This window comes from Trematomus bernacchii, unplaced genomic scaffold (assembly GCF_902827165.1).
Source record: "Trematomus bernacchii unplaced genomic scaffold, fTreBer1.1, whole genome shotgun sequence".
Taxonomy (NCBI): Eukaryota; Metazoa; Chordata; class Actinopteri; order Perciformes; family Nototheniidae; genus Trematomus; species Trematomus bernacchii.
In genome coordinates, this window is record NW_022987689.1 from 5211839 (window position 1) to 5232776 (window position 20938).

A 20938-nucleotide genomic window follows, 5' to 3' on the forward strand; every position below is an offset into this window, starting at 1 on the left:
AGAATTCCAAAACTAGGATAAGATTTAGGAGGTATGGATAGATTATATTTGAGGACATCTAGTGACAAATAGTCCAGGTTTGTAATTTGTATACAGTATCATTTATCTGTAAATCTTTTATATGTTATTCCTGTTACTTTATTCCTTTTCTGTCATTATTTTAAGGAGGTGTTATTCTTATGATACAAATGTTTGATCCTGCTGCTGTACTTTAATATTTTTGAAACAATCCACTTTAGACAAGTCATTTAGCATAAACATTCTGAAGACCTTTCCTTCATCATCTAAAATGTGCTCCTGGATTAAATATTTCAAAAAAGTTTTTAACACTACAGTACAAGTCATTCAGAGTTCGATAGCTTTCAAAAATCTGGTAAAGACAACAACGTTCATGCAAAAGTCCCAAGATGGGATAAAATGAATAATTTGAACAGGAAACAGATTTCCATAGCGGGTTTCAAGTTCATATTTATTTATTTCTCTCAACAGAACCCAAGTGACAATCAGAATACAGTACTTTTTTCCTCAAACATGTTTTTTCCTTTTCTTTTTTATTACGTAAAACAAGAGAACACTCAGTGCAATAAGACAGAGGACTCTGACAGTGCGGTGCTCTCTCTACCTTTTCACAGTGCACGTTTATACACACAAAAAGATTGTACATCATCATTATTACATTTCCAACCTCCACCCACCAACATCATGGATGGGGCAAAGTGAATGTCTTAAAACAATCATTTTTAAAGATTCAACTTGCATACAGTGTAGCTTGGCACACAGACACAAACACACACAGCTCTCTCCCACACACACACACACACACACACACACACACACACACACACACACACAACACACACACAACACACACACACACACACACACACACACACACAACACACACACACACACACACACACACACACACACACACACACACAACACACACAACACACACACACAACACACACACACCACACACACACAGGTACAACACAGAGGGACCTCTGCAGCTTTGATTCGCACCAGTGAGGGGGTACTGCACTTGCACTCTGAGGGCTAGCTCATTTGTCAAACCCACACTATTTTGGCAATGTCGACATTGCATTTAATGTGCTAACGAGAACCAATTTGGGTGATGTAAGTAGGAGGTTGAGGTAGAGGGAGAGAGCAGGGGGAGAGGGAAATGTATGTTATCAGCCTGATTAAATGTGATGGAATATGATGGGTAGTGCAGATTGTATTTCGTTTTTACAAAGCCTCAACGATTTGTAGGCCGTTGTGCAACCCCTGTCTGCTTGACTGGGTAGAGCTGTTGCCATGTTATAGGTCCTTAAACGACTCAATCTCTAAAACGGTTGCCAGCCAATTGAATTGGGAATATTGTCAACCAATCACAGATGACTGCGTGTCACTCCCAGCCAATAAATTAAAAACTTAACATGGCACAGCTATCGTTAACATTTTCAAAAATATATATATAAGCATAATCTTGAAAGTTATTTCTTAAGCAAGTGCATATGGCTATTATAATCTGCAGTAAAATGAAGAACTGTTCTAAAAGCTCAGGTGTTGATTGTACTGGGCTGGTCGTTGGCATCAAGTATTTACACTGTGTCATGGTGCTCGCAGTGTGCATGGCAAAGTAAAGGGCGCTAGTACTCGCCAGCTATTGCCCCAAACCCTTTTTCAAAAAAACAACCGTCCAAAGTGCAACCACACCAATATCTCGCTTTAACAGGCTTTGGCTGGTTTTGGAAATTATACTGTTAATAATGTATGTTCTAATTTACTACCTCCCCAACCCACCCTCATAGCGTATCTTAGAAAAACAGCACTTTATCTGTCCTCTACAACATGCCAGCCAACAGGTTTTCTTATAAAATGATTCAACCCCTTTGAAAGGCTCTGATGTATAGTGACTACACAGCTTCTTACTGTAATATACAAACTGAAGCACACAACGTTTCCTGTTTCTGTTCTAGGACCAACTGTTGTACATTCTAAAACAAAGTGTACTGCACCAGGCATGGAGGGCGCTGGAATCTAAAGCACGTTGACGTTAACTCCTCAACTTACAATACAACAGTGAAAATGTAAAGTATATATAGACAGAGTTGAATAGTCCATTCAGTTTTGTGCTTTGGAGCACTAAAGAAAGAGTTGGGCATAAGAAAATTATGCTACTACAGTACAAGTATTGATAGATTATGCTTTCAAATGTAAAATAACCAAAACAAAAATAACAAAAAACAAACATTAGATTGCATCTACATCTACTTTACATAATTTAAGATGCTTTTTTAATCCCCATCTCATTTAGAAAATATCTATTCATCAAATATCTATTCTACTAATTATATTACAAGAATCCAGTCACAGGAAATAGAAAAATAGCAAATATCACCAGTGATGATAAGAAAACATGACAACCTGAACGAGCAGAAATATTGCTATGGTAACCACCATTGTCCTTTGACATCAGCGAGTCTCACCCCGGGTGCTCTTATTGACTGTCCTGACGCCCCTGAAGAGTCAGCACAGCCCAGGGGAAAGAGGGTAATAGGGGGTTGTGTGGCAGGGAGGTCTGAGTGTTACTGTCAGATGGCCGTGTCCCAGAATACGGTTTTCTGTGTGGGGTAAGGGGGAGGACGGATCTTCTTGGCCCCGCTGCTCTTCCCCCAGCCTGGGGGGACAGATGCATTTTGCTGCTTGCACTGACTCTTCTCCTGGGGCTTGTCCTCGCTCCTGTCCGCAGGAGGAGGCCTCTCCAGAGATCTCTGCAGGTGTGGGTGTTGTTTGGAGCGGATCTCCATGCAGAGGGTGCGTTTCCTCTCAATCTGCTCAAGCATGGTGCTGTCTCCACAGATCCATGGCATCTGGGGCATCTGATGGGCAGAGAACATGTATCAAGTAAAGCAAATACAGCTTGACCTCAAAGTTAGTTGCACAATTTAAACCTCCTGAAAAAGGCTCTTCGGTTTTTTCGTTATTCATGACTAAAAGACACAATGAAAAGCTTAATATACTATTTGTTTTTAGTAGTTTGATCAGATATGGTGGTTCTTTTCTATGGGTTAATTTGTTAGGGCCTTTTTCCTTTTGACCGGAGCACAGTGTAAAATTGGGAGAAGGGATATGAAATGCATGACATATCAAAAAGCGGGAATCAAGCTCTGAACAATGTGGTCAAACAAACCAAAGGCGCTGCTTTGATTTAAATGTAGCTAAATCCTGTTTGGTGCACACAAGGACATGATAACACTGAGCACAGAGAAAATAAGAAATACAGAAATATGGAGAATTCACCAACTGTATTAACTTGTGTGTTTATATACTATAGGACTGATTGAGGGAAAAAAATGTCAGGGCCTGTCAAAGGCCACAAAATACAAGTAAATAAAAACAATCAAATCTGCATACCTGACTCTGATGTGCCTCTGCTGCTTTCCTCTGTGGAGTTCCCATTGGGGAGGGGTTAGCAGGCATAGAAGGTGAGCGGCAATACTTAGGTACTGCTTTCAGATCTGCATAGGGAGGGAGAATCACACATTTGGTCATATTTAATACAAATGTTATGATCAATTTGACGTTATTTTATGAATATGATGTTTTAACCCTCACCGTTTCCTGTTCCCGTGGGCATTGGTGGGCTACCAGAGGGTCTCCCGTGGTGAGTAGGTGTCGTTGTGGATGAGTGCTGCCCTGACATTGTGCTGCCGTTCCTCTCTTGTGCTTTTGATTGGTCCGTGCTGTAGTTTGATCTGTTCTCTCGTCTGGGCGTGCCATCTGATCTGTGTCCTCGCTCTTTACTGTCGCACTGTCCCTTGGCAGAAGGGCTCTTTTTGACATCGTAATGATGCTGCTCTGAGCCAGTTGGACTTCTGTCTTTGCTGTCCCGTCTCACTTCCAGACCAGTTCTGTTCAGATCCTTACTGTCCTCCCTGGGCAGAAGAGGAGGGGGGAGATCTCCCCCGTTGTGGCAGCTCCGATCTCTCCCATCATGCTTAGCTTCAGAGGGGAATCCAACCCTGTCCTTGCTGTTGCTGCTTCTGGATGTTTCTTGTCGGGGTAGGATCTCAGGCGGCTGATCTATTCTACCTTCATGTCTATGTTCAATTTCATTTCTTGCTCTCTCTTTGAATTCCTGTGGGGGTAACAAATCAGGACGGTGGTCTTTGCTTTCATGCCTATATTCTGCTGCAGTTCTAGCTCTGTCTTTGATCTCTTGTCGAGGGAGAAGCTCAGGCGGCTTGTCTCTGCTTTCATGCTTTGAGTCCACACCGTTCCTGTCTCTCTCTTTGCTATCCTGTCGTGGTAAGAGCTCAGGCGGCTGATCCAGCAGTCTCTCTCTGCTTTCATGTCTACCGTCCACACCGTTTCTTGACCTTTCCTTGCTCTCTTGTTTTGGTAACAGCTCAGGGGGCTGATCGAGCAGTCTGTCCTTGCTGTCCTGTCTCATCAAAGACTCCATCGCGTGTCCCCCACCCCGATCTTTACTGTCTCTCCTCAGCATTAGGTCACCATTGCTGAGCCCTCGGTCCTTGGAGTCCCTTCTTATCAGAGGGATGGGCTCCACACTGCTGCAGCCCTGGTCCCTGCTGTCCCTGCGGCCCGGTGGCGCCTCTGAACCGCTATACGTACGGTCTTTACTGTTGCGTCTGGGGGGAAGGGGCTCTGCATTGCTGCTCCCTCTGTCCTTATCTCTGTCTCTTTCTTTGTCTCTGTCTTTTTGTCTGTCTTTGTCTCTGTCTTTCTGTCTGTCTTTGTCTCTGTCTTTCTGTCTGTCTTTATCTCTGTCTTTGTCTTTTCGTCTGTCTTTATCTCTGTCTTTGTCACTGTCTTTTTGTCTTTCTTTATCTCTGTCTTTGTCCCGGTCTTTGTCTCTGTCTTTTTCCCGGTCTTTCCGGTGAGAAGACTCTTTGCTGTGGCGATCCTTGGACTCTCGTTTGGACTCCTTGCTGTGGCTGTGGCGCTCCTTGCCCTCGCGCTTGGACTCGCTGTGAGATTTGCTTTTGGACTCAGCTGTGAAACAACAAGGACAAATAGTTTAGAAGAAGACAAACATTTAGTTGATTGTGACATTCAAGCTTATTCTGTCGTAGTTAATTATGCATTACAAATAAATAAATATAATGGATTGCTTAAATATAAATAGTCAATTGTACAAAGAAATACAAAATAATGCTGTGTTTTTGTTCCAATGTCTGCACTACCATCATTCGTCCGCTAGGTGTCACTCACTACTCACTGAGGCAGTGGCAGTAAACCACTGGAGTTAGATGATTCAATATGTGCGCTAACAGGCATTAGAACTGTATTTGTCGTGGTATATATTAATTCACACTATCACGCACACTTTTTGCAGTTCAATAAGCTAAAATAACAAATGTTTCTTATTTTTTCACTGTCGCTTTTGTTTTACCCTAAAATCTACGACAGTACCATAAAATAACCTTTGTTAACAATACAACATGTATTCTTAAACATTAACATGTGCCATATGATGTTTTGATTACCATCCACATCTGTTTTGTCTGTTGTCTATAGAGTACATACAACAATAAACACTGGAACTGTATGTATGTCACTGATTCAAGGCACAATAAAGGCATTATACATCATCACTGCGCAAATAAAAAAATGTATGTGCATGGTTGATTTCCATGTAGACTATGCTGCTATATGGTTTCTATATGGGCTTTAACATAAGTAGCATGCATAGGCATTCCTTATCATGTCCACCCCTTGTCAAGTTATGTGTCATACATGTGTGCATGCATGTGTGTGTACAGTATGAGAGAGAGTGTTGCGATCAACCAGTTGGTAAGTGGGTCACTAGCTGTTGCTGCCTTTATCGCCTCGGATAGTGAGAGACAAAAAAAATCAACCTCCAGATATTGTGTTAGGCGTGTGTGCTCATACACACACACACACACACACACACACACACACACACACACACACACACACACACACACACACACACACACAGACACACACACACACACACACACACACACACACACACACACACACACACACACACACACACACACACACAACCTGTCGGTCCTTCAGCCCCATGTGGCGCTTGTACACAGGTGTTGGGATGAAAAAAAACTGAAAGCCGTGTCGGCGCATCCCACCCTTGATACATAGGAAGCATATGTAACCTGTTTACAATCCAAATGGGGCTAGAGAACAAAATACTGTTAAAGGTTTCACTGGTCACTTCCTAGTGCCTGAATGCACCCCTTGACCATATAACCATCATTTAATGTGAGCCAGTAATTGGAAAGATCTAGTATAATCGAGAGATTAAACAGCAAATGTGCACCAGTTGTCACACTAACTATAAGATGTATTTATCATGTGACTTCAAAAGAGCAAGAAATCATAAATTGTCAAAGCTTCTACCATCCCCATCCGCACAGCAGCCACAGCTTCCTGATTGGCTCAATCATGAGAGGAGTGTGTGTTGATTGGACAGAAAAGAGAATCTAAAATCCTCTGATCAGGTGGAGATTTGAGTTCAGAGCCGTAGCTATTCCCATCAGGAGCTCATTGCTCAGTTTCACTGTAGACCGGCATGCCCTGAGCTGTGATTGGCTGCATTACCCATGGGGAGGGAATCTGCAAATAAAAAACAGGGATTTCTCCTTCTTCCACTGTTGCTATGTTCGAGTTGCTACGAGAGTTGAGTAAGGATGGATGTGTGGACTCTTTGTAGTACTTTTATGATTTATGTACAAAATGGGCTTTAATCATTTCTGTTTTGGAGCATTTGATGAAGGGTTTATGTTCAATTTTTTTAAGTATGTCACACTACAGCTCAGCTATATGCCAACTATGGTTATTTTATTTCAACATTCACTCAAATCATCAGATGCTCTATTTTAATGTATTAGTGACCCTTTTCAAATAATGCATGACATACCTCTACATGAACTACACTCCATGCATTAATGAAATCCCCTCTTGCTTATTTAGTTTGGCATACAGTAATGGCTGTAGTTAATCATTCAGGCTTAACATGGCTTTTTTTAACTAATAAAATAATGGTTGTATAATGCATGAGAATGACAACTTAAATGTGTGACTGCTTGATTATGCTGCTGGCACCAGACTCACCATAGGGCGCCATAGATAATATGAACACGACAACTGATTTGGTGTTTTTACACCTTTGTAAAATATCGACAACTTTTGCACTCATCATTATGAGCAAATAATGTTTGCCTTTAAAGTTGCATACCTTTTTGCAAAGTCTTGAGTGCAGCATGGCATCGGCTATTGGTATTTAAACATGATGTTTACATATTTAAAAGTAATTCTGCCTGATGGCCTAATGCCATGAGTAGGTTTGAGGGACCTGCTGTCCTCTTTAGTCTCTAATCCCCTCAGATTAAATCATACGATCTGTATCAGACTTGGCTCGCTGGCCGGGCCTAGATTAAAGAGCGCCACAAACATCATACATGGTACAGTAGAAAGGGCGCATTCTCTGCATAGCCCCCTAATTTAGCAGCGTTGAATTTTTGTGAAGCCAAAACATGGATGAATTACACTAACAAGGGAACTCAAGACTACTTTTTGGGGTTCACTGCAGGGTTTAATAAAGCCAAACCATTGGCTGTCCCTGTTATTGTGAGACTGCAGCTTCTCTCTGTACTGTAGGGTTGCATTAAGTCTCCTAACTAAGCTTCTCTCTTATGAAATGAGGATACATCCATACAGGGTAAGATTTCTAAAAGGAGATGCAGTTGTCTCCACTCTTCAGGAATCAAAGAGACATAAATAAATATGAGCTTGTGTTTGTGCCCTTTGCTTCACTAAGCCCCAAATTGAGGACACAAATGTGTGAAATGACTCACTCTCTCCAGGCTCTTTAGACTTCCTGCCACTGGCGTTCTTCTTCAGCATGTTCCTCCCAGTTGTGAACAGGTTGGTAAGTTCGTCCAGTGGGCTGGTGGGGGTCCGTGATCGCCCTGTCGACACATTCTGCATAGAGCCATGGAGTCGGCCCCCACCGTCCTGAGGTGGGGAGCCTTTGCCGTGAGGGGTGGCCGAGGCGCTCCGCGGCAGCCCCCCGGGGAACGGCATCGGAGCATCGAAGGGAGGTGTACGCATGAGGCTGAGAGGGGTGAGACAGCGGCCCATGCTGACCGGTGATGGGCAAGCAGAGTGGCTGCGCTGATAGGAGGACGAGGAGGAGGATTTGTAGAGGGTACAGGGAAGAGGAGGCGCAGAAGAGCGGCCAGAGATGGTGAGGGTCGGGGTGGCGGTGAGCTCCCTGCGGAGGTGAGCAGAGGAAGGTTGCTCGCTGGATGATGTTGGAGATTTACTGTAGGATTGGTTGTCCATCATTGGCAATTTGTTTACATCTAGAGGGGTGAGGGGGGACTCGTCTGAGTTAGGCGAGCACTGAGCCGGCGCCGGTGGGAACACCAGCAAAGGAGGCCGATGGGTGAGCAAATTGGGAAAGGGTGCAGGAATGTCACAGAGTGGAATGTTTCGAGGTGTCGAGCAGCGACTGAGAGGTTCAGGGTCATAGGGGGCCGGGGTGGGGCACGCGGAGCGGCATCCCACAGGGTCAGTGCGGTACTCCATATCATCAAGAACTGGGTACTTCATCTCCTCGTACACAGACTCTCCCGGCTCCTCGTCCTCACTCTTCAGGGGTTCTCGTGCTCCGACATCAACGCCACCCATCTCTATGTAGACAGGTTCATCTTCGCAGTCGTCTGTAGGGCTCTCGTCACTCTGCGGAGGCGATTGGCTGAGTTCATAAGGGGAGGTGACGTGGTGGAGGGCTCTGCAAACCCCACCGTGGCTCTTGATGAAGGAGTCATCGAAGGAAACGCTCAGTTGCGTGTTGGGGTTCCTCTTGGGTTTGGGTGGAGGCATCCGCCTGCAGTCCTCACTGCATCCTTGAGCTCCTGAAGGATAGAGAGAAAGAAGGTTCAAACCCAAATCCACTGGAAACAATCATATTGGCAATACCGGGCGACAGAAAGTACATTGTATGATTTTTGTAGCTCTGACTGATATTTTGTTGTTGTTTGAGGGGGTTTGCACAGCTTTCATACACATCGCAATACTCAATGTGATAAAAACCCTTCTTCTTATCTTTGCAAGAATCATTGAGTGAGTCATTATCATTAATATAAGGCCAACACCAAGTTTCGTTGGTCAGATGTACAGTAGGTCAACGTGTATAGCTGAGAGCAATATCTTGAGTCAGATTTGTGGTAATAGTTGAGGCATATGCATATTTCTAGGTCACATATACGGCAGTGGAGCAGTATGTGAGTATAGTATCTGGGTCACACACACTGTGAAACTTCTTTCTGATAGTGGTGACGTACTATTGCAGTGTAAATCTCTTTAGATGTGGTGCAGTGAGGCTATGGTACAGTTTTCACGTCGACTAGATACTACTGTACGATGCGGTCCTAATGCTAGTTTACTCACAGCACAAGAACTCTTACTACTGGGATGTTCACAGAGCATTTCTAGGTCAGACACTGAGATATCTTGATGGGAGAGTCCCGTTCTCTGATAGGCAGGGAGAGATAAGTGTAGTTAAGAGCTGGACCATGTCTGAAATCCTAAAACTGCAGATTTTACACCTTTAATAATTCAGATGCCAGATGGCCAAGACACACGCATACTTCCTGTAACTGTATGACTCACCAGCATCCATCCCTACATGCATGCAAGCACGCATACTGTACACTGCACATGCCTATACATTCAGAGAGGGAAATTAGGGCAAGCATGTACACATTTTATAATGCGCAAATTATAAAGTCAATCTTTCCCGAAGTGGAATCTATCTGTAGGTGTTTGTATTTTTGATTTGCACGACATTTGATAGACGGATGTAGATACATAGCTAGACTGTTATATTGAGAGTTTTTTTATTTCAATTGAGAACTAGAAAAGGATAGCCATGTGTGAATTCAAGAAAATTCAGTTGGTTTAACAAAAATGTGGATGTTGATGATTCAAATTTGAATTTAAAATCAATCAAACAGGTAATTTTTTAACAATGTACTTTATGATGATTGATAGGGTGTTATTTGAAAATCCACATGTGTTCTGGCATGTGTTTAATTGGACTGACATGATACTTTCATTTTGTGTACTCTCTCTCCCTTTGTTTACTCTCTCTCTTTTTGTGTGAGTGTATGCGTTCCTCTTTTGATTTACCATGTGCATTATTTCTGATACATGTGTTGGATTTTGAGATCTGTTTGAGCACTAATGATGAATCCGTCCATACATCTCTTACTCCCGGTCTCCTCTCCTCTCTCTATTGCTCCCTCTTCTCCCCCTCCCCCTGCAGCGGATGTGTTTACCCGCAAACCCCCCTCCCCCTCCCTCTCCTCCTGGGGAAAATGAATCTAGGTCAATCGCTCCTCCTGAATGAATTCTACTCGGACAGGCTCCTCCCCTTCCCGCTACAGCGCCAGCTACAGAGCACGCAACCCTCCCCTCAGCCAGGGACACCCCCACACTCTCACTCTGATTGGCTGCTAAGCCTCAGACTTCAGCATCTCTAGAGCCCCATTGGCTCGAGCTGCTCAGTGATTCTGTGATTGGCTGTGCTGCAGGGGGTCTTGTTTCTGTGGGATGGTTGCCGTGGTGCCCAGGAAGATCTGTGTGCACATAGAGAGATCCCCACCAATCTGAGCCAGGCTGGGCGACTCCCTTAACATCACGTTGGCAACGAAGCATCCAAAGTGAAATGGAGTCAAAGCTTCCCCTCAACCTCTAAATCTTTTTGCACCTACCTCAAATACTATTATTATAGTTTATATCAGTTTAATTTTGCAATGCATGTTAGTTTTCTTTGTGATCAGCACATGTGCATTTCCTCTTTAAAATGGTTTAGCTGTGTGTATTCGCTCAGCCAGTGATTGTTTGTGTGGCTCTAGGGAAACATTACTTTTGCTCAATTAATTCTGGTCCTATTCATTAAAGCTTTTCTTACATGGAGCTGATGTACAATAATTATGCCCTCCTTTCATCCATAGCCAAACAGGCATATTGTGTTTGTTTATTTTGTTGGAAAATATTGAGTGAAATTGCTGCAGGGTGCTCCCACTCAATCTCAATCAAGGCACATCTAAATGTTGGCCTTGCTAGATTTATCTAGAAGGATTTCGTTTTTATTGGTAATTAACCTTGTCATATTTAATATTAAAGTAAGTAAGACATTTGTGATTAATACCCTCCTGTAGCCAGCCCCATGTTCAAGGGGCGAAGCTACTGGAGCTTCAACCTAATACACAAAACTATATAAAAAATGTTTAGGACATTACACTCAGCCAGAGAAACTAGGACAATATTAAAAGCCTATGGAGACCTTATGAGTACAATACTTAGTGGATATATAACTACTGGTAGTCAAATCCACATAGATATGGCAACATTTGTACCTTTTTAAATGTTATAATGTTTCAAATGTTAGCCTGATGACAACTTGTTGAGTCCACAGACGTTGGTTATCTATACATCAAAATGGTTAGGGTTAGTGCCTCAGATGCTGTTCAGACCGCCAACCAATAACAGCTTACACAACACAAAAAAGGATGTATGAGACTATATTCCCCAAAGCCCAGCGGTTTCTAGCAGCACAAGAAATAATCCAGTCATTCATATGCATCATGCTGTGATGATACTTTCACTCCGGCTTTAACATGTTAGTAAAGGAGTCTGAATGTAATACTATCTGATTTATCTGTGTGGCAACGACCTGCGGTAAAAAAGTCAAACAAAAACAAATCCATAACCTTCCAACCTTTCTTCATAGATTCTCGCAGTCACAATTGATCTGGCCTGCGGTCCTAATTATTTTGTAATATATGCTCATTGTCCACCGCCATTCACACATGTTACGAAGGGTTTTCCCTCACACAACAGGCAAACTGTGACTAATCAGCGTGGTGCAGTCCAAACCTTGTCTTAATCATTTGAGCATTCCTTTACATGCAGTTTATTTGACCGCAGGCTATGACATCCTAATTGTTGTGTAGTGCATCCTAAATGTGGTAACTGTGGTTTAACTGTACTTAAAGCTCTTTTTTAACATGAATTTGCCTCAATGGTACTTGGAGTGAAGTATGCAGTGAAGAGCTAGATGTCATGTCATTGTAGGAGAAGCTGTTGAGGAGGGCCCTGCAGAGAGCAGCTAAATATAGCGCAGCTGTTTGGTGTGAAGTGCCACCACCACTCACCGTCACATCGCTCCCCGCGGCAGGTGGACGTGGGACTGTGGTCCACCGCCTCAGACGACATGCTCAGCTTGGTGGCCGGGTCTCTCCTGGGCTTGGGTGGGGGCTGCTTCCTAGAGGTCGGGCTCCCTACCTCCTCGTCTCCTCCGCCCCCACTGTTCCCACCGCCGACAGAGTGGAGGGACTGGGAGCGCACGGAGAAGCCCTGCCCACAGGCGAGGGCGTGCGGGTGGGGCATGGGCATGCGTTCCTGGGGGTCCGGCATGGTAATAGAGCCCATACGTAAGTGCTTGCCTTCAGTTGCAATGTCCTCACCTGTCCTGAAATGGAGAGCAAGATAGAGAGAGGGGGAGAGGGAGGGGAGGAGAGATAAAGGGACAAGAGAAGATAAATATGTTATTATAGATAAATAATAAAAACATGGCATCTGATGCAAAAGAGTGAAACAATCTGAAATGTATTCAATAACTTTATTATATTGTATCATTGGGGCTGAAAAAAGAGGCATTAGTCTTGACACATCATCCCCTGGAAGCTGTTCTTGTCAGCAGACAGCAAAAGCAACACAGCCTGACATACAGAGTCTTCGTGGTGTGTGTGTGTGTGCGTGTGTGTGAGTGTGTGTGTGTGCGTGTGTGTGTGTGTGTGTGTGTGTGTGTATTTCATTCTGTGTTCAACTGATAGAGAGAGCGCTAAGTTAACAGTAACAGGCATGTTAGTGCCACTGGAAGCAGGGTTTATTTCAGGGCAAAGCATTGATTTCAGTTTAGGGCTGCTCACACACACACACACACACACACACACACACACACACACACACACACACACACACACACACACACACACACACACACACACACACACACACACACACACACACACACACACACACACACACACACACACACACACACACACACACACACACACACACACACACACACACACGCACACACATAATGACACCATGGACGTCCCCCCGTCTGTACACAATCAATCTCTATAAATGGATGATTGGCCTGAATGGAGCGTTAATGATGTCTGAGTGTTGTGTGGTAATAGGGGAGAGAAGGGCGGTGTGTACAAATGTGTGTGTATTGCAGAGTAAACAAGCTGACGATCTGACTTTTTCAGGGGAAATTATTTGTACAATAGACATGACAAGTATGCAATCTATACACACTTGATCTCTGCACTTTATTTATTTATTTATTATCATACCGGAGTCACGATTAGGCTTTTTGTCGGAGATTTAAATGTTGGCATGAAATAAGATGCATTTGAATGTGTGGCTTCACAAATCCCTGACTTGTGTGAGTTTTTGCATGCATGTGGGAGTGAATGCATGCGGTTGTTTATGACCCCTCAGTGTGTGACTTTGCTGACTCTGACTCCCTCCTGGCCAGCTGCTGAACAGAAGGTGCTTGGTGGGGTGGGTTCATTGCTCAGGGGCTTAACTTTGCCTAGCAACATGGTACCCATAGAAACCAGACACAAAACCAGCCACTGCCGCACATTAATAATAAAGCACACGTGCACATCATAACCACATCACTGTCATTGTTTAAGGATGACAGTGGGGATACGAGAGGAATGTGACTGCTGCAAACAGTAGAGCCGCACATTTCAGAGGGAACACAATTCCTATAGTTAGATATAAAACCTCCAGCTATACCCAAATATGTACTTTAGGGTGAATATGTCATTAGATTTGAAGGAGTACACAACAGCTGAGACTGGTTTATTGTTGGGGCAAGTCCGATTTTGAAGCATTAGTGAAAGACAGAGAAGAAGTTCATTCATATCCAATTCAAAATACAATGGGAAACAAAGAAATGATACAAGGAAGTCAATATAAATATGGATTCATTAAAAGTATACGCTTGAGTTAATAATTTGGAACCAGCTCAACATGACTAAGGATATGTCAGCACATAATTATGGTTTGGGAAATGGTATGCTTCGACAAATACTGGGATATAAGAGTGCGTATTCCTTTCTCTGCAATCCCTCTGGATAAAGTTTGATAGTAGTGATAGATATTTGATAAACATGTGCTATTAGCTAGCATTAATGGTATTACTAGGAATAGGGGAAATGTAGTGTCACAAACAAAAGACCAACAGCTAATGATTCTTGAAGATATGGAAGCAGAACAGGAAGACAAATTGTTTTAATGATGGCTTCATAGAAGACACAAGGTAAGGTCATAGCAAAACAAATGTGTTTTGTCATTTTTAATGGTTGGATCAGTCTCTATAACATATTGCAAATGTTTTTGCCAAACAACAAATAAGTTGAAAAAATGTCACTGAAAATAGTCTTAAATCTTTCAAGCCATTCAGCCACAAGCGTCAACCTTTTCATACAGTATGTTTTGACTGTGTATTTGCTGTGACTGTCTGCGTGCACACTCATATACATGGACTGTGTGTGTTGGTGGGTGGGTGTGACTGGAGTAGTGGTGACTGGATTATTTATAGTATATTTGCCCAGTGATTGGCTAGAGGACAGACCACAGGTGCATTTGGACCAGTTGGAGCTGACTTGTCGTCGGGCAGCTCTGGCTCTCTCCCTGTCACACCATGTGACACGAAAAACAACAACACAGACAAATAAACAGTAAAGGAGATTTTGAAGGGGAAAAGGATTGACAGAATGTCTATCTGTTTATGCGTGCATGTCTTCACAAAGGGCAAAGAGAACAAAAGCAGTCGTTTGAAATTTGCAAGCATATGTAAATATAAGTAAATTTAAGTGGAGGTTGTGTTTGTGTTGTGGATGCACTGGCACGTTTAATCAAATTTGTTGGAATTTGTTTGTGTGAGTGTGTGTGTGTGTGTGTGTGTGTGTGTGTGTGTGTGTGTGTGTGTGTGTGTGTGTGTGTGTGTGTGTGTGTGTGTGTGTGTGTGTGTGTGTGTGTGTGTGTGTGTGTGTGTGTGTGAATGAGTTCTTCATATGAAATACAATAAAAGAAACCCAGAGTGAGATAGCAGCAGGCAGGAAGGCCCGCCTCACTCAAACCTAACGTGCTAATCTGATTGGCCTATGGCTGTTCCAGCTGTCACCAGGCAGAACACATCTCCTGAAACTGGGCTCGCACTTAATCTGTTTCTAACAGGGTTTTTTTCTATTCCCCCCCTCTTAAACACATTTGCTTTAACAAGCTCTTTTGCCCTCAAACAATCACAGAGGCCATTTGCTCTTTCCTACCTTTCTCGCTCATTTCCCTATGCTCATGCCCATGCATGCACATGTACACAAGCACGTGCTTGCACACACACACACTTGCAAGCATGCACACACATTGTCCGGCAGTGGCACAGTCAGTAGGGGCTTGGACTGTGAGCCGTAGGGTCGCCAGTTCAAGTCCCCGAACGACCTAAATATGGACTGCTACTTGGAGAGTTCACCTCCTGGGCCCTGCCTTGGTGCCCTTGAGCAAGCCACCGGACAACCCCCTTCCCCCCCCACTCCCATTGCTCCCCGGGCGCTGTACAATAGCTGCCCACTGCTCATAGTACTAGACTCCTGGTACTAGGATGGGTTAAATGCAGAGGCCAAATGTCACTGTGTGTGCTGTGTGTGCTGTGTGCTCTGCATGTGTGACCATTAAAGAGGGGTTTCATCCCTCCGGTTCTATTCTATGAATCCTCACACTCCCTCTCACTCTCATTCAGTTACTGTACAAATGGGTCGTCTCATTGACCTACTTATAGGCCTCATGAAAAATCCAGTTATTTTTTAGACTATTCCTCCAGTGACTGTGTATTAATATTTTAGCTTTGGCAACAGCTGAGAGACAGTGGACAGTAGATGCCATTTTCCTCAGGCGTCGCCCAGCCTGTCCCATTCAGTAAACTACTTTACAGGCCTGCATCAGACGGCTGAAGACAATGGAAGCAGGGACATTCTGTTTTTAAGTGATAAAAGTCAGTGCAGGATATGTTTTCGATTGCTTTTTAGAACACGTTCTGTTGGTTTGATGTTCAACTTTAGGTCAGTTTTGCTCGGGATATACAGTATGCATACTGTACAATGCACACAAGGGCAGCGGATAAACAGTTCATTTTTAATCACAGGACCCCTTGACATAAATGTGACAAGGTTCAAAGTGTTAAATCAGTTAAAGAGAACCATCTGGCCACATCAATGTAAGCATTCAATGCAAAACTAAATCTCAAAGCTGATAAAACACTTTGTACTGGATCTGATCTATCTCAGCTGATATTTACATACTATGACAAGATTGGACAGCATTTTCTATCGCCCTCTTGTTTTATCGCAAAGGGGAGAAAAGTTTTTTCTACTACTTGGGTGCTCTTGATTCATATTTAAAAAAAAAAAAAAAAAAGTTGTGCTTACTTAAGAGTAATCTACGCCTTACTAGGAAAAACACAGATTCAAATTGATATTATTTTTTGATCTGCAAAAGATAAACTTATCAGTCCTGAAACTTATATAATGTAATAGTATTCCAAGAAAAATAAATCACAGCTGTATAAATGATGTTGCTGCTCTTAAAGCTCAAATCATTTTTGACCAATAAAAACGGAGTGTTTGTGGTGTTTATGCTCTCAGACTTTTGGGGGAGAACAAAGCAACACAGATATCCATGTCTTTGCACAAACATATTCCAAACCCCTCTCTAATGTCCCGTTGTCATCCCCATGACTCTGTGACTCTGTGTGCCCTATTCTACCCCACAACACAAGCACGTCACATCCACATGCTAGTCACGTTGAGAGTGCGTGCTTCTTATTCGCACATGTTTCGGGATGCCCCAGAGTGTTGTTGCTGCGCACAGTGGCACAGCGGAAACTGCTTACTCATCACACCATGTGAAACAGGGTGCAGCGGCACAAGTGACTCATTTTCTCAAACTCTAAGGGGTGTTACAACAATTACAAAAAAAAAGATAAAACTTTCTACAGTTTTGGAAAATGTTCACCTCCAAACAGGAGGGTTGTTCTACTTAAGTGATACGCCAACAGCATAACTGGATGTCTCTGAAAGCGAATCCACTGTCTGTCGCAAGCCCAGTCGAGTTAATTGTAAACGCTCTCCATACTAAAAATGGAGCAGCGATGACCTCCATCCAAGGACAAGTCCTAAATAAGTCTAAAAGGGAAAATTAATTATCCTCTACAGATCATGGGGTGCACCAGTCCACATTGGCAACCCCCACAAGATAGCAACCTGCCATTGCCTAAGGGACCCTCAGGCCGCTTGTCCTAATTCCTTACGACATCTTTCTGAAGTGAACCCAGTGACATGCTCGCCTTTAGAGAGCAGAATGCCTTTAGTGAGCTGAAGCAAGATTGCATGTAATGTATGTATTCTTTATGAGATTTTGCCAAAGAGTCTGTTTTTCGTTTTGTGAAGCACTTTATTTGTTTGTGTTCTTCCTACCTCCTTATGGCTTCCTCCTGTTTTCTCTTCTTGTCGTTTTTCTCCTGCAGGAATGTCCTATTTTTCTCATTCCTGGTGTGGTCCAGGTTCTGAGCCACTAGGCCGTTGTAGGCTCTCAGCCCATTCTCCTCAACATACTGGAAAAAACGGAGAGTTTCCTCCTCTTTGGAGCTCATCATTCTTCAAGTGTTTCCACAGCATTCTGATAGAGACATAAAGAAAATGTTAGTGTGAATCGCTTGCCTTAAAGAGATAGAAACACAAAATACTACAAGTCAGTCTTTGTGAGATGAAAATCTATGGAGCAAGATTTCATCACCAGCAACAAATATATAAACAAATTAAGTTTGTGTGAATGCTTGTGGAGTTCATCGCCTAATCAGGATTCATAGACTTCCAATATCTGTCCAGAGTAAACGTTTTCCCTTCAGGGTTGTTTACATACAAACAAACACCCACACACAACAACCTACATGCACATATGCACACACTATTTAGCCAGATTTACTCATAACCTTGGGTTTCAGTCTCCTTATTGGCTGTGGATCAGTAGCGGCTGTTCATTTTCTCAGTTGTGTTCGCACATTTCCTGGCTGAAATGATTGGCTGTCTGAATGAAAACTGAAAATGGGCTTTCATCTTCTGCAGATGCAATATGTGCTGGGCTCAGATGTGAAAATACAGCACTCCAGGGACCAACACACAGATTTAACAAACCACTCTTACTAGATGCGTGGTTTTGCATATGCGGATATCATCCTCGATCCAGTGTTTAAGATCTAAAATTAGTCTCCTCGTGAGTTGTTCCTAGCTGCCTTTTGATTCCGTAAAAAGACTATTACTGACACCATCGTTGTCATAAGAGAGAGCGTGGATGCTTCTGTGAGGAAAAGCCTCTTCAATGATACATCCAATGTGGTGCTATCATATGATTCACTACTTCAGTGAATCATAGTATGATAGCAACCGAATTGTGAATACATTTCCAAACACAACATGGTGCAGCATATGATATGATTCAGTGCTCATGTGTGTACATCTGCCTAAAAACCTGTGCAGCTGCATGAACATAGTATATGCTATGTGCAACGGCCAAATGTGATTTTGGAGAGGCTAGTGTTGGAAGACAGTGCATGCTTTTATGTAGGTCAATGTTTTCAGATCAGCCTAAGACTCATGCTTGTTTACGTGTGAGAGGCGCTGAGTGTGAGTGTGCGTGGGGAGGGGGAGGGGGCTTATGATAACTGTATGTTTGTGTGTAGGGAGGCAAGGGCAACAAGGGGGGGTGTCGGGGTGCTTGCCAGATGGAGATTGAAGGACCAACTAAGAGACTGGCCATTGTCTGGGCATCCTCAGCATCCCTCTAACTTGTGTCTGTCTATCAAGTCCAGCATGGTGCCTAGGTCAGTGGGTTTATCTTCCACTCCCTTCCACCTATTCTCCACACACCTTAGCGGACTCTTTTTACAGGCACAAGTAGAGCGCTGATAAGAGCCAACAGAACAGATGGAATCAACATCTTGGAGCAGAGTTCAAACTAGGGCACAACATCATGCTGTCAAAGTGGTGAAGGTGTTTTTTCCACCATGAATATCAGGTCTTATCACTGGTGCACAATCACAGCCAGACATCTGGAGCTGTACAAAGGAAATACATCTTGCTTTCTGAAGAAAAACAAGGTGCACCAGTTAGATGTGTTAAGGGTGCAGCAGTAGGAAGGCACAGTTCAAACAGTGTTTGAGCTGAATTAAGCCTGCCTGCCTAATCCCTATAAGCCTGCAGCAGCACTCTGCACTGGAATCAGCTTGTTTATCACACTGTTTTTACCAACCAAGCCTTTCACATTGGATTGTCCTCCCGTAACTCATCGATGTCAAATTCTATTCTTGTTTGCTAATCTCTATAAAACCTGTCAATTCAGCAACCGTTTTTTTCAACAGAGCTTTATTTTCCTATCCATTTCCCCGTGGCTTTATGCATTTTCTTTTTTTTCCCCTTTTTCTATCTCCTCTCTTGTCTCTCCATTAGCCCCAGCTGAAATGGGCTGCAACAGTTGAAACACAGAGGTGCACTTTGCTTTAAGTAAATGAAAGTGGCACACCATTTCTGTTTCCAGGCAACCATGTCACAGGAGAAGGGCAGCATGGATATTCTAGTGACACAATGTCAAAAAGATTACAAGGCCAATAGTCTGGTGACAGCGAGCGTGGGCGCTCATGCACACACAGACACACACATCAGTGCAGCACAGTGGACCAGGTGAACCTGTAAACTGTAGACACACACACACAGGTGCATCACTCCTTGTTTTTTTGCGATTTGTATGTGGATGTGAGGAAAGAAACAATAACATTTGCATGCATTATGATGATGCATTAGGTGTAGTATTAGCATTTGCATATATCTTTGTGGGTTTATGGGTCAATGTTGTGTGAAATCAAGTGTAATGATGCATACTTACAATGGAGCTGTGTCCCTGCTAGTTTGTGGACCAACTTGTCTTCTGTCTTCTCCTGATGAGTCCAGTGCATGCTAGTGAACTCTGAACTATGCTGCATAACCAATGCACTATTCCACTTAAATCCACATAGACTTCCATCCATCGTATAGTCCAACTGTTTGACTTGCTAGAAGGAGTCCATATGATCCAGGATAAGGCTGGTGCTAGAGGGGAGTGGGGACATTGGGTGCCCAGCCCAATACTCCCTTCCCTGGGCAGAAAGGGAGATGTGACCCCTCCAGTCCAGATGGAGCCAAACTCCTAACCAGGTGCCAGCTTCACTTCTCCACACATCTGCACATGCTAGAGACAGAAGGAAGATGCAGCGTAGCAACAGACCGCACCCGCGACCGAAAGCATGACACAAATGCACACTGGCACTCTCAAACACTCTCACACATCAAACTCCTCTTGCAGATGCACGCCAGGCGCTCACAGTCTTTCTTCTTTCCCAGAATGTCTCTCCTTCTGCTTGAATATGTCCAAATGCATACAATGTCTCAGAGTGTCATGCAGGTGAAAGGAGTCCTCATCCACGGTGCCCTGAAGGTTTAGACGGCGGTAAAGCAGAGTGAGTTTCCAGTAATGGCATCCCCTGCCGGCTCCCTCAGCCCTGCTCGTCCACACAGGGCTGTAGAGTCGCTCTGTGCTTAAGCAGATGACACCGGGCTTCCCAACTATAGATCACAACAACAAGAACACACCCACTGCCTACTGTAGCCACCTACTGCTAGAGCGTCATTCTCTCTCCCTCTCTCCTTCCTTTTGCTACACTCCTAAT

The 20938-nt window shown here is 43.6% G+C and overlaps 1 protein-coding gene across 1 annotated transcript; it reads right to left on the minus strand.

The window, feature by feature from the left end:
- Window positions 1–971: 971 nt before the first annotated feature.
- Window positions 972–20385, minus strand: nyap2b (neuronal tyrosine-phosphorylated phosphoinositide-3-kinase adaptor 2b). The gene is made up of 7 exons (XM_034137276.1): window positions 20119–20385; window positions 17658–17859; window positions 12249–12565; window positions 7878–8942; window positions 3625–5025; window positions 3424–3527; window positions 972–2888 (listed from the first exon to the last, which is right to left on the minus strand). The coding sequence occupies exons 2-7, from the start codon at window positions 17834–17836 to the stop codon at window positions 2601–2603; spliced, it is 3354 nt and encodes a 1117-aa protein (XP_033993167.1). The 5' UTR covers window positions 17837–17859; window positions 20119–20385; the 3' UTR covers window positions 972–2600.
- Between the last annotated feature and the right edge of the window lie 553 nt (window positions 20386–20938).